Below are 15,099 nucleotides of genomic sequence, written 5' to 3'. Positions count from 1 at the left end.
TTTCCTGCCTGCACAAGACCATTCAGCAAATACATGGTGGATATTTAATATCCAGCGGTAGCCTTTAACATCCAATCAATCAACACTTCACAGTATCTGGAAATAGAGGTCAGTATTTCTGACAGAGGAAACTGTGTCCAGTTCTGGGCACCACAGTTCAAGGAGGATACTGACAAGCTGGAACGTGTCCAGAAGAGGGCAACCAAAATGGTCAAAGGCCTGGAAACAATTCCTTATGAGGAACGGCTTAGGGAGCTGGGTATGTTTAGCCTGGAGAAGAGAAGGTTAAGGGGTGATATGATAGCCATGTTCAAATATATGAAAGGATGTCCTATAGAGGAGGGAGAAAGGTTGTTTTCTGCTGCTCCAGAGAAGCGGACATGGAGCAATGGATTCAAACTACAAGAAAGAAGATTCCACCTTAAAATTAGGAAGAACTTCCTGACAGCAAGAGCTGTTCGGCAGTGGAATTTGCTGCCAAGAAGTGTGGTGGAGTCTCCTCCTTTGGAGGTCTTTAAGCAGAGGCTTGACAGGCATATGTCAAGAATGCTTTGATGGTGTTTCCTGCTTGGCAGGGGGTTGGACTGGATGGCCCTCGGGGTCTCTTCCAACTCTATGATTCTATTACTTGTCAAGCCAGCGAAAAAGGGTCATGTAACTGAAGCTCTATTTCAAAGACTTGTTTCCCCTCTGACTTTGGCTGGCTCAGGCAGCAGTAGCCCTGATCCTGAATGGAGTTTTGATCTGATGTATTTAAAGTGACTTCCCATATTTTACAGTGGCTTCTCATTTTTATGATTGCTCCCCTTTTGTTGTTTAGTCGTTTACTCGTGTCCGACTCTTCGTGACCCCATGGACCATAGCACGCCAGGCACTCCTGTCTTCCACTGCCTCCCGCAGTTTGGCCAAACTCATGTTGGTAGCTTCAAGAACACTGTCCAGCCATTTCGTCCTCTGTCATCCCCTTCTCCTTGTGCCCTCCATCTTTCCCAACATCAGGGTCTTTTCCAGGGAGTCTTCTCTCCTAGTTTCTGTTTATTCTTCCTCTTTTATATGATTTTAAAATCTTTGCTATGTCCATTTTTGTTGTTTTGTAAGGCCCTTTGAGATCATCTTGGTACAAAAATGTGATGAATAAATCATCATCATCATCATCCTATAATATAGAAATAAGGCATCTATTGCCAATCCAAGGCTTTTTCATGCAACAGCTTTTGTCCATGCTTAGCTTTGCGTATGCCATTCCATTCTTACCACATCTCTCAAACGATTTCTCCCTCTCAAATCTGCAAATAAGAAATCAATTACACAATAGCATTAACGAAACCCAAGACAAAAGGCTTGCCGTGCACTGCTTGTGGTTTATCCATTGATTCTTCTTGATACTTCAACTGAGCAATTTATCAAACGTAGCTGATGGTTGGCCTCCATTCAAGAACAGCGTCGTACCAGAATTAAATCCAATCAGAAAATAAATCTGTTTCAACGATGCGTGTTTCAAAGAAGGAACTTTTCTTTGGAGACCTCAGAAAAAGGGCTAAATGAAACATTTTCATTTTGAGTGAAAGGAGGAATGTAATTCTCATCCACAGCTGCAGCAGAAATCTTGATAATTTACTTCACAGAATGAAATTAAAAACAAAATAAACCCCACAAAACACTCATCTGAGGAATGTCCATTCTTTAAAAATTTATTCCGGCGTATTCCCCCTTCCCCAGACAATGATCATCAAATTATCCAATGTTTGCTTACATTATATAGCAGCTGTCTATAACAATTCATTATTAGAAAAGTGAAAGGGACTAATACAATGAACCAATACCACAGGGGAAAACAATTTGCAAAACATCAAAGAGTAAACTGACGTCACATTTGACAGTTTGCTAAAAACAAAAAACAAAACACCAACCCTCTTCTTTGAGGCCTTTTCAGAATATATCTGGTAAAATGACAAGCAGAACATTAAGAATGTCTTGTTGTGATCTAATTACAGCTGTTGTACTTTAATTTCAGGGATATATTTAACCCATGAGGGGGCAAACACCCACTTATTGAATGCTGAATAATATAACAATGCTCAATGAGAAAAGCCACCTGCAGTTCTAGTTGGAGTGGTTCCATTTCTGAATACATTTAAGGAATGTATTCAACATTTATGTGCAATGGTTGCTAACAAGAGCCTCCCATACCCAAGAGAAATTGTGCTATACAATTTACTGCTAGGTCTACAGGAGCAGAACCCTCCACATGTGCTCCAATTATACATTTTTTATTTTCGCAAAATGAGCTGGTAACACTAACACTAACCAAGATCTCCAAGAAAACACTGCACGCCTTTATTTTGGCTCCAAGGCCAGATACAAATTGTATACAGCAGAAATCGGGAGCCAGTGGCACTTCAGATATTGCTGAACTCCAGCACCTATCAACCCCAGCCAGAAAGTCCAATGCCCAAGGATGATCGGAGTTGGAGTCCAATAACATGGGAGGGTCACAAGCTCTCTGTCCCTGCTATACAGCAAATTGGACAATGTATCACTGGCTATCAGTTTGGCAGGGAGAGCAGCAGCATCTACATCTTGTGGACTTCCTGGAGAGAGCTGGCCTTTGAAGTGATCCGGTTGCCCATTGAAAGAAGCAGGGTGATAGACTGGGTGGCCCGTTGGCCTGACTCAGCTGTAATCTCCCTGTGTTCTTAAGAGGCATGCACAGACTTGAAGCTGTTCTGATAGCAGCCGATCACTCAGTAGGCAATCAAGTGGCTTCTTTATTTAAAACCAGCTTAAACGTTTAGCCAGGTGATCAGCTAAAAATAAGTGGTGTGTGGGTGTGTATCTGCTTTTCTCTTGAACATACAAGAGTTTCGCAACCACGTCCAAGTTTGGGGGTGAATGCCAGGCATATTGTGTGGGGTTCCCCCCCCCAGCAAAGCAACATTCCCCCCATACCTGCACTGCAGTGCGTGGTGTGATTCAAATGCCAGCAGTGCTATTTTTCTAGAAAGAGAGGTGCCAGAACTCACTATGAATGCCTCCCTTGTTCTCTTATAATGGCAATGGTGCTCACCTGAGAGGGGTCAGAACTGAGTTCCGGTGAGTTCCGGCTGGGAAAAAAGCCCTGAATGCCAGGAAGCTGAATACCGGTTTGCCTATCTGACAAACTTTCACAGATTAAGATAACGGCACCCTTGCTTTCATCTCGGTCCCAGGTTTTGAAGCCAGTGGGACCCACCACCTTCAATGCCCCCTTATCCTCCTTTCTTCCAGCGCTACTTGCTACCTGCTTGTTTGTAAGGGACCAGATGGCAAGAGTTGCTCAGTGACTCATCACATCCAGACCTTGAGGTGTGGCCCCCTGCTTAAGCACTACTTCTGCTTAGCGTAAGAAAAGTCCCACTGGATCAGACCATATGCTTGCCTAGTCTGGCATCCTGTTTCCCACCATGGGCAACCAGCTGCCTATGTAGAACATTGTTTCCCAGCAAATGGCATCTCTGGCTGTGGAGGCAACACATAGCTCACACAACACAACAGCCTTCTCTTCCATTGGTTTGTCTAATCATCTTTCATTGCCATTTTATATGGTGGCCATCATCACATCTCATGGTAGGAAATTTCATAGTCCGATCATGCACTCGGTGAAGAAGTGCTTGGCTTGGCTTGGCTTGGCTTGGCTTGGCTTGGCTTGGCTTGGCCTGGCTCTCCTGCCATTCAGCTTTGGGTGCCAGTATTAGGAGAGAAGAAAACTGACCCCCCCTCTCTCTTTCTCTCTCTCTCATAATACATTGCCTATTACTTTACTGAAGATCACAGCCTGTGCACGCCCTACTGTGATGACAAGTCTTCTCCATCTGCTGCCCACTATAGCTGTTGAGTCTGCAACAGTCTATCCTGCACTGATTTATGAAACTGTTGTAGTTCACTATCACCTCTTTAATGCATGCATGTATCTCATGATAGATAGCTCACCTAGGGCAGAAGACAAAACATTATTTTTCCTGTTGAGGGTCACATTCACTTAGTGGTTATCTGTCAGGCTGACACACCAGCAGTGGGCAGAGTTTGGTGAACCCAGAGGGAAAAAAGTGAGTGGGTCACCTCTCTCTCTCTCTCTCTCTCTCTCTCTCTCTCTCTCTCTCCCGCTCTGCCTCACCACTTGCCTCTCACTTCCATTGGCCAAAGACCACACATGTGGAGTTTTAACCTGGGGAAAAAACCTTAAGGAAGTTGAATCCTAAAATAGGTCTAGTCTAGTTACATAGAATACAAGTGACTCCAAACCATTCAGCAACATTTACTAGTTAGATAGGTAGCTTTAAGATGCAAGTGTGAAAAAAGAAACTAGCGCAGTGTCTGATATATAGGTGCACATGCTAACAAAATGTTGTGGTTTGTTGTTGGGTTTTTTTTTTTGAAGTGCTCCTCTGATCTCCTCTACAGCAAAAAAGAGACAGATACCAAAATGCAGCGACCATCCTAAGTCGATGGGGACTGCTGGAGGACAACGGATCAGGGCCACAGTTGGCCCGCAGCTTTGTTCTCCCCTTGAGAAACAGTTGGACTGCCTGACTTTAAAAAGTAAGTTCAAAGGTACATAAACATGTGTGCATATGTACATCTTCTTCCTGAACCTTTGGGGAAACCAGAATCCTTCTCTGTGCCTGGTGGTAACCTCACAGGTGCTAGCCTGTACACCTCTGTCAGAACGATAAGACAATCTGCATCAGAGAAAGAGGCAGCTATTCCATGTTTTAATGTGAAATATTGCAGAAAACCTGAAGAACCTCTTATTCAAGGGCTGGTGGGGGACAAGGGAGGAACCTTGGGCAGCAAAGCTTCTATTTGTTAACCAAATGCCAAGGTAGTTTGTTTTGTGCATAGATAATACTTTCAAGATACTACAGGAAACGATTTGGCAGGAAACGATTCCAGTGATTCCAAGATTCCAATGTGCTTCCAAGATTCTTTTCTAAGATTCTTGTCCAAGATACTTTTCTAAAATAAAGGATAAAAAAGAATACTTCATTGCACTTACACATATATTGACAAATACGCAAAGGCAGTAAAGACAAGCAGTCGCTTCGCGAGAATTCCGAACGCTGAATCCTCTTTGATTACATTGGATAACTTATTGATAGAAAGATAAAAGAAATAAAACATCTCACTCATTTCCCCCCAAAGGTCTATTTTGAAAGGTGTGGAGGGGGGAAACCGCCCAAACATTTAGACCTTAGGGTGGGAATAAACTTCAGGAAAGAGCTTCAAAATTTATTGCCATTTTTAACTCAGTGGCTCCCCGTTGTGGAATGCTCTCCCCAAGGGAGACTTGCCTGGGGCCTGCATATCTTTAGGCGCCAGGCGAAAACTTTCCTCTATAACGAGGCATTTGGTCTTTAACTATCTGTGGCCTTTTAGTAGTGGCTGGGATGTTTTTGATATATTTCTCTTTCCTCTTGGAAAGAGGATTCTGTCAGGAATGTTTTGAGGGTGTTTCCTGCTTGGCATGGGTTGGGCTGGATGGACCTGGCTTGCGGTCTCTTCCAACTCTATGATTCTAATGTATCTATGTGGGGTTCACTGTCTGTTTGTTTGGTTTTTTTGTAAGTCGCTCTGGGTTGCCGTGGGCAAGATAAAGCAACTGACAATTTTCATGAGCAACGACAACACATTCCAGATGTCTTCAACCAGAGCAACACTATCACGGCCTTTCAAAATTGGATGATGTGTGGGGACCATAGCTGCCAAGTTTTCCTTTTTCTCGCGAGGAAGCCTATTCAGCATAAGGGAAAATCCCTTTAAAAAAGGGATAACTTGGCAGCTATGGTGGGGACATCCCTCTACTTTCATCCTAACTGCTGCTCTGCAATTATAGCATTGCAAGTTGGATGGTGCTCTCCATGGTTTCCCAAGACCTTCTTGATCCCTCTCCTTCCTATATGAGATGGAGAACCTGTGACCCACCAGATGTTGTTGTAGACAAACCCCCATCAGCCTCAGCCAGCATGATCAATGAATGAAGAGAGCTGTAGTCCAACAACATCTGGAGGACCAGCATCCCCATCCCTGCCCTACTGAATGCATGCATCGCCATCCAGTGGTTTCTTACAAGTCTTGGGGCTTCGTATTGGCTGCTCAGGCCTGGGGAGCCTGTATCCAGTGCTCAAGGATGATGGGCATTGTAGTCCAGGGACACCTGGTGGGCCACAGATTCCCCAGCCCTGACACAGCTCTTCCACTTGCAAGGGATTTCCCATCTGGGGTAATGGAGGAAGAAAATCTGCAAAGGAATCTGCTCCCCCTTCATGAAAACAAATGCAGGCGCTCATACACCCAAGACTCTCATTTGTGCACAGGGATTGGCAAGGGGCTTGAGACAGGGCACACACTGGATATGCCCCAACACAGAGTTGAAAATGAGGGATGTCAAGGGTTGCAACACCCATGACTGTGATTTTGTGCAGCCACATACATACATGTGTTCCATTTACAACTGTACAGGTTCACGGCCAGGATCTTCATCCTGTGCTTTTGTGAGCAAGTAAAAATAAACTTTACATTTGCATTAGCCCCTTCATAATTCACAGTTATAATAAAATCATTGACTGTCCAAAGTAGAGGGGGGGATAGTGTTATGCTCAGTTTTACCCAAATCATTTATTTTTAACTAAAACATAAACAAGAACACAGAGAGAGGGAATATGAATGAGGATGAGAGAGCTAAAGTGAGATATATGACCACCAGGAAACCTAGGACAGAAAATTATTTTGTCTTCTTACTGTTAAACAAAATGCATCAACCTGGTTTTCTATGGGTTTGGGGTGGGTTTTTTGTCTGTTTGTTTGTTCTTCAATGTGTGATCTTGGTTTACAACAATTAATTTATATATTTCTTGCGGTCATCTCCCCTCCCGCCAGGTTTGTTTCCATTACTCACATAGGAAAATACAATCTTCTGATTAAACAATAGTTATCCGATGGCAAACAATTCTTTTTATTGGTTTACATTTGGCAGGTCACAGTCACAACCACGTCAGGCAGAAATTGCACATAGACCACCCTGAATTTTGAAGACTTTCCCTGTGTCATCTTCTACGAGGGAATTTAATAACTGGGGCCACTAATCTATCTGTATTGTGTGCTTTTTAAAAGGAAAGGAAAGCTAAAGGAAGCACTTGAATTTTTTTTAAAAAGATCTATTTTTCACTCTCATATTTGATGTGCTAGGAGCTGAATTTCTAAGCGTTTATTTGCTGTATAACCTTTTCTTGTAATTGTCAAATATTATTTGAAATGTGTGTTTAAAAAGAAAATCTGAAGTTGTTGTTTCCAGCAACCAACTTTTTGCTGCCTTGCAAACGTTGGTTGGAAAACACACAGCCCAGTTTTATACATGTTTACTCAGAAGTAAGTCCCAGTGCGTTTAGTGGTGCTTAGTTACTTCCAGGCAAGAATGTAATCAGTTACAGCTTGTGACTTATACATTCATAAGGAATTCGGTGGTGGAGTCGCAACCCCAAAGTGATGGTTGTTATTTGTTTATTATTATTATTTTTAGCTGTAGAAGGCGTACCAAAGTCTTCAAAAGCCAGACTGATCTCAAGAAATAACTCTTTATTCTGAGACAGTTACCATTACTTCATTAAAAAAATGACAAAACAGCAATAAACATTTGAGCTCTTTAATGAGCAAATATCAGGTCTCTTAGCATTGGAATAATTATAATATCCATTATCCAGATTAGCTTTATTTATTTTTTTCACTCAGCGGCCAACATGAATGGCCCAGAAGTACAAAGATTTTATTTCCCCCCCATCAAGTAGTATACAATTTGCTGTGTGTGTAATAAGCTTTCAATCTTGAAAAAGAGTAACTGAAAAGAAACATTTCTGTTACTGCAGTTAGTTTGTCAGAGAAAGTTCTGCGCGTTATCTTACAAACTATCAAAATTGCTAGTAATTTGAAAAAATGCAAAATAAAAAAAAATCACGTAACTTTACTCTAATAGAAATATAATACAGGAAAAGAGAGAAAGTATTCCTCAGGGATGTGCTCTTTAGTCCATCTCAATTTTTTTCTCTTTTTTTAAATATAAATGTACATCTGATTACACATACAAACATTTTTGTTTTTTGTTTTGTTTTTAAATGACCGTGACATACCATTTCTTTAAAATCCAAAAGTAACAGGGGGGGGGGGAGGGATACAAAGACCTTCCTCTCATTCTAGACCATTCCTTTCAAAACAGGACAATATTAAGTAAGATGCAGAAGTAAAACATTTTCCAGATGGTGACATCCTCCCATAGCCTCTGTATCAACATTTGTACTCTGCAGAGAGATCTCCTTTGATTTTCAGCGAGCTTACGGGAATGCTGAAGAGAAAATGCAGAGGAAAAAGGAATACCTTCAAAATCCTAGGAACGAACTTCCTCAGTGCAATATAACAAAGTCAACGGAATAACTGAGAGCTGTAATAGTTGTGATTTTTTTCCCCCCGGGGGTGGGTGGGGAATGGGGGCATCTTTACACATTGCAAAATATTCCTTGCAAATAAGTCTTTGGATTTTTTTTTTTAAAAAAAATTTATTTTACTGGTAATAAACATAAGAGGTTGTAATGAACCTTCAACATGTTAAGTGCTTCATCAAAGGATGCCCTATTCAGGTTGTTATCGCTATAAATTAATTGGGTGTAAAGAAAAGAGAGCCTTTACAAACATATAGAGTTGCCTTTCATGTTCTTTTGGGATTCCTATCCGGGTAGCGTACAGTACCATCAAACACTTTTAAGACCTTCCGTAATGCCTTCCATTACTGGGAAGCTACTGGGAATTTCGGAGTTGTCATTTATGGTTTTTTTTTCCCCTAGAAAACAAACCTCCTTTAGGTTGCGCCAATTGAGGAAAGAAGCTTCTGTTGAGAACTCCAATGGGACAAGAAGAATTTTTTAATTACGGCTTAATCAGCAGCACAGCCACCAAGCATAATAAATTATCATGCACATCGTGCTAAAATATCCGGTTTCCTTTATTCCCGCAATGTTTATACTGACAGCACTTATGTGATAACCTGCCAGACTATAAAAGCTCATTTCCTTTTTTCCTCCCTTTTCCTTTTATTTGTTTTTTTTAACTGGCAGATCTCAGCATATAAGCCCCTTTCTAAGGCCTTTTAACAGCACTAGTGCTTTGTATACTTATCCAAATATGTAAATATGGTCTACACAAGAAAACAGTTCCAAATAAAAAACGGGTGAAAATTATCTGACATTCCATTAACGTGTCCCATTGTGCATATTCAAAGAACTTTTTAAATTTCAGTCATAGTTTCTTTCCCACTTTTGTGTTGCACATGCCTAATTCCATTATGTAACTAAAATCCTCAAAAAATTAATACTTGAATGTGAATGAAAAAAAGTATCATTCAGGACAACTGCTTCAAGCAATTGCAAAAAAGTTATAATTTCTTTTTTCCCCTTTTTGTTAAAAGTTCATTTGTATATATGTACAGTTCATTTCCCACCCCCAAAATCCCCAAAGTTCTTGATATGCATATTCACATAATATTCCTCCATATTTAAATAGTAAGAGTCTTGTAGGTTGAAAGCCAAGTGAAGTCTTCTGTAATTACAACCCACTGTAATCCACCAAAAAAAAAAAAAAGTTTGTTTCACCTTGTCTGGCTATACCCTAGTTGTTGAATGTGAATGGGGGTGCGGGTGAGGGTGAGGATGAGGATGGGGCAGCGTGTTATTCTGTCCACCGGTAAATGTATTAAATGTGTGTAAGGGTTGAATCCCAGGTATAGTGTTGGGTATCATTGTAATGGTGTTGGGGGTCATTAAAGGAATATCATCAGGTGACCGCCTCATAGCTAGTGTGTAGTCTGGGGGGCAGGCGGTCCTGAGAACCACCTCATGTGGATGGATGGATTCACATTCATGACCCAAGTCAGTGTGCTTCATCTGAAGGGACATTAGTTCCTCCTCTTGTGCGTGTGTGAGATCATTGGTAGTCGTACGCTGCGGGCTACATCTCCGATGGACGTCGTGCCTCCTCTTGTCCTTTTTGTAATAGAGAGCTGCAAAGGCTAAAATGTTCAGGAACAGCAAAGATGCTCCCACAGCAATAGTTACACTCAACTCCGTGGAGTAGTCTCTTTGATCTCCTGAAATTAGGCTTGGCGGTTGTTTGGGATCGTCTTGCTTGGCTGTAGGAAAGGCTGAAGTTACGGGTACCAAATTTTTCCGGGTTGGTCTGAAAGTAATATCGGTTGATGGCACTTTAGTCGTCGTAGAGGTATACTGTGAAATGTCATTAAGATTGTGCAGGTGAGGTACCAGTTCCAACCACAGGTTCACCTTGTTGGCCCTGTAATGTTCTTTCACTCGCGGCTTTAATCCAATGTGAAGGTAAAGCTGGTCTTTCTGAGAGTATCTGGTCCATGCTACTTCCTCAAAACGATTGGGTTTCGTGTGAATGAACTTAGTATCTTGTGGGACGGGCTGATTCGGATCCCTAGGGAGAAGAAGAAAAAAAGTGGACATGTTCAATGTTAATGAAAATGGCTCCAGCTTTGGGGGAAAAAACCACCAATCACAAGTGGGGAAAGGATCATTACAGTGAGGTCCTGCTTGCAGGCTTCATGTGGGTATCTTGCCTGAGACTGTGAGAACATGATGTGGACATAGACAGGCCTTTGACCAGATCTAGCAGGGCTCTCCTTATGTTTTCTCCCTCCACCCCACAAATATTTCATATAGTGTCAGCGTTTCAAAAAAAACAGCACCACATATTATGAAGTTGGCTTTTGATCAGCAAAATCATTGGCTCTTAGTAATGCCATACCATCTGTTACATGGTCAGATAAAATATAATAATACTGTATACAGTGGGACCTCGACTTATGAATTTAATCCGTTCTGAATGCACACTCGTAGGTCGAAAACTTCCATATTTTATTTTTCGAATACCATATTTTATGAAGATAAAAGATTCACGCAGCCTTTGATGCTAAATGCATGACTGAGCTAAATGAACCAAATACTCCTGCTATGTTTGCTGCCCACAAGAATAATAACAGTAAGACGAACCTGCAACAAAATCTTGCAGTTTGGAGTGTGCCTGCACTAATCTAATACAGTGGTACCTCTACTTACGAATAGCTCTACTTACGAATGGAGCTCCGTCCGCCATCTTGGATGCGGTTTAGATAGGATTTTTTCTACTTACGAATTTTTAGATAGGGTTGCTTTGACTTACGATTTTTTTCTCCCAATGCATTCCTTTGGGTTTCGACCTACAATTTTTTTCGACTTACGAATGTGCGTTCGGAAAGCATTAAATTTGTAAGTAGAGGTACCACTGTACTTCATTCCATATTCCTTCCCACTTGCTTTTATGTCCCCTCCTCTCAACAATCAGTTAGCATTTCATGACTGCTGAGCAGGCTCCCTCCTCACTGAGAAATCCCTCCCCCCAAACCCACTGAATGTTCACCCTTCAGGTTATTCCCAAGCCTATTTCCACCTCTCTCTCTCGTGCTTGGGTGTTGCCATTTTAGCTACATAAGCAAGAGCACTCACCACCAGAACATTGGGACTAGAAGAAATGATTAACATTCATGTGGCAATTTTTGAAAGTTCAAGACACTTTACATTCATCACGCCTTTGCAATTATTACAACAATGCTATAAAACAGGGCAGCATTGTCCTCATATTATTCATGGTGGGGTGAGGCTCAAGGAGAGAGACGTTTTGCCAGTGAGCTCATAGCAGCAGAGGTGAAATGGGATGTGGGGACCAATGGCGTTAATCCGTATAAGGCAGCTTCCTGGGTTCTTGTCTTCTCCCTTACACGTCAATATAAGAACCATGCACATTTTTGTTGCCATGCACCTTGCTTCTAAAATAGTTAAACTATTCAAAATGTTAAAATTGAACAAGGGCATGATTCATTCTCTCATGATTGCTGCTGCACATATAGGGTAATATCACCCTGGCACCCAATGAAGCCCTTTCTCCTCCTGGTTGTCTTGTGAGTTTAAGTGTTAGGCACCATTTACAGCTGGTTGGGAATGCCAGTTTTATCCTTCCATATAGTGAGAACAGAATATTAGAATTGTAGCATTGGCAGGGTCATCTATTCCAACCCCTTGCAATGCAAATCTGATCAGATTCCTTTATTTAGATTTAGCCATCAGACTATCTCAAATCAAAAGCTACCTCAAAGCAATAAAGTGGCTGACAATTCTTGATAATTGCGGTATATTGGAACTCAGCTTAAATCCCCAGCCCTAATGGGAACATGGGAAAATATCATTCCCCACAACAATTCCAGAGGCATACAGTAGACTAGTAGAGAAAGGTAATTTTCTGTGAGTGTTAAGAGATAAAATAGTAAACCCTTTTAAGGGAAATTTCCTATGTAATAATAATAATAATAATAATAATAATAATAATAATAATAAAATTTATTATTCATACCCCACCCATCTGGCTGGGTTTCCCCCTCCACTCTGGGCAGCTTCCAAGAAAATAATAAAATACAATGGACTGTTAAACATTAAAAGCTTCCCTAAACAGGACTGCCTTGGTTTGATGGTTTGATTATCTCCCTTTTGGATCATTTTAAATATGTTGCTCCCAGTTGTAAGCTGTTGAGCTGAAAGCATATGTGTAAGGGTGACTCCCTACAGGGAGCCAGCCCCCATCATCCTGACATCCACCTCGCAAGCACAGGGAGCAGCAGTGGGTCTGAAGCAGCCATGGGGGAGGGGAAAGACTCAGAGGGAGAGAGAAACCAGCGTGTGGAACAATGGGAAAGCTCAGGGGCAGATAGGTGCAGGCCAGGGCTCAGGGAAGCTGGAGAGCCCTGCCACTGCCTGCTCAGGGTTAAGGAGTTAAGGAGAGCACTGCGACACAGGTCAAGGGGGAGGCGTTTTGGGGTGCCCCGACTACTTTGCTGGCATAAGAACAGATGTACACCATTGCCAGATTCTGATTCGGAATGAGAGTTCATGTTTTAATCTGTCTCTGCACTGTAAATATCTTGCACAATAAAAGTCTATAAAGACAAACTGGACTCAAGCGGAGTTACTCTAGAGGAGCCACGGCGACCCTCTGACAATATGAAACTATATCAGAGAACTACAATTACCAATGTGGAAACCCTTCTTTGTGATCTGGGTGTCACGAGAAAGGGCAGGCCTTGATTTGACCAAAATATTGATCTGCCTTATAAGCTCATCAATTACTTACCCAGTTTTTGCAAAGTTTGTCCAATACGTCATCACCACTGCGCTCAGCATGACATCATTTTTGGAAAAATTACAAGGAAACAATTCAGTAGGACCAATCATTGGGATTCCTAATACATAAGGAACCTCATCGCCATGAGCAGCGTCTGCCCATGCAGGGACCTGGTCTGTTTGGCAATGATGGTAGAAGGCATAAAAATATGTGGGTGATCCAAAATTTGAATGAAGATCAGCTGTAGCAACCGCTGGTGCAACCCACTGATGATCGGTAAACAAAGCCAGCAGTGTTTTCCTCCTTGTCTCAGGATTATGTCTATCCGCCCAGTCAGTGTACATAAATTTAATTGTTTCTCTCAGTATATCTTTGCCTTCAGGGTATCCGTATAAGTTATCGACAAAGTTTGAAACAGCAAAGTCAAAGTCACTTGCAGATATGCCATCTTCGCTGTCGACAATGTTTTCAACAAATTTCAACCCTTCTCCTTGGTTGACGCCCAACATTATGTCATAGTTGAGGAACTCTCCTTGCTCCATCAAGATCTGAGGGTCATCTGGTATCACATCCCCATCAATGACTGGACCAAAGGCTATGTGGTATCGGGCTGGTTGGATATCCTGATCGACGAGTTCTCTGTAAGGCTTCTTCTGTAGACATTCTACTAATTCTACAGTGTCGGACACATTGCAGCCAACCTTTGTAGCCAACATCCTGGCATATTTTGCAGGTTGAAAACTGACTGCCCAGCTGGAAAGAGCTGTTCCACTTTGAGCTATTGCCCTTTGAAAAAGTCCTGTATGGGAAGGTAGAAGACAAGATAAGGACACAGACCTGAAACCAATAGCTAAGTGGTTACATGCTTAAAATATTTGAGTTAAGTTAGGAAAACACCTCATTTTTGCAATATAAACATTAGGATATAATAATAATAATAATAATAATAATAATAATAATAATAATAATAATAATATGAGAATGAGAATGATAAGGAAGTGGAGGAGGAACTCATTGGTTGGTATATGTGCAGTTAAATAATGCAATACAGTTGTGTCCAAACAAAAACTATATATTATTATTGTAGACTAATGAAAGAACACAAGTGAGATGGGCAGACTTAAAACTTGCAGTGCCTACTTTACATTTACAAGATCCCCCAATTGGAGTCAGGTGCAAATAAACAACACACTTAGAATTAAATAATTCTGAGCCCAGCTCACAGGCCTTCCACACACAAAATCTACTCTGTGTTCTCCCACGTTTTCTGCATTTCAGCACTAAAATTTAGGGTAGAAGGAGGGTTGTTTCATTGCTGCTATTGTTAAGCAATCAGGAGTCAAAAACCCCTTTAATCCTACTGCAACACTAAAGGTAAAGGTAAAGGGACCCCTGACCATTAGGTCCAGTCGTGACCGACTCTGGGGTTGCGCGCTCATCTCGCATTATTGGCCGAGGGTGCCGGCGTACAACTTACAGGTCATGTGGCCAGCATGACTAAGCCGCTTCTGGCAAACCAGAGCAGCACATGGAAACGCCGTTTACCTTCCCGCTGTAGTGGTTCCTATTTATCTACTTGCATTTTGACGTGCTTTCGAACTGCTAGGTTGGCAGGAGCTGGGACCAAGCAACGGGAGCTCACCCCGTCACAGGGATTCGAACCGCCGACCTTCTGATCAGCAAGTCCTAGGCTCAGTGGTTTAACCACAGCGCCACCTGGGTCCCTATTGCAACACTATGGCCTGAAAATTCAGACCTGACCCTGATCTGTATACAAATGATAAAATGTCAATCCTGAGATACACACAGGCAGGTTTTTTCATTGGTGACCCCAGTGTTGTGAAATGCCCT

General features: G+C 41.9%; 1 protein-coding gene across 7 annotated transcripts in view; it reads right to left on the bottom strand.

Annotated features, from left to right (window-relative positions):
• Positions 1-6,967: 6,967 nt before the first annotated feature.
• NLGN1 (neuroligin 1) overlaps positions 6,968-15,099 on the bottom strand; it is a 623,829-nt gene continuing 615,697 nt past the window's right edge. For all 7 annotated transcript variants that reach the window (XM_060274357.2, XM_088669865.1, XM_088669867.1 and 4 more), the window contains 2 exons: positions 13,258-14,047; positions 6,968-10,515 (listed from right to left, as the gene is read on the bottom strand). In XM_060274357.2, coding sequence (XP_060130340.1) covers positions 9,681-10,515; positions 13,258-14,047 — 1,625 coding nt within the window. In that variant the 3' untranslated portion in view covers positions 6,968-9,680. The remainder of the gene's footprint in view (positions 10,516-13,257; positions 14,048-15,099) is intronic.

The sequence above is a fragment of the Zootoca vivipara genome, chromosome 5, assembly GCF_965207765.1.
Source record: "Zootoca vivipara chromosome 5, rZooViv2.hap1.1, whole genome shotgun sequence".
Lineage (NCBI taxonomy): Eukaryota > Metazoa > Chordata > Lepidosauria > Squamata > Lacertidae > Zootoca > Zootoca vivipara.
The sequence above is the reverse complement of the archived record's forward strand: the minus strand, read 5'-3'. Positions and strand labels throughout refer to the sequence as shown.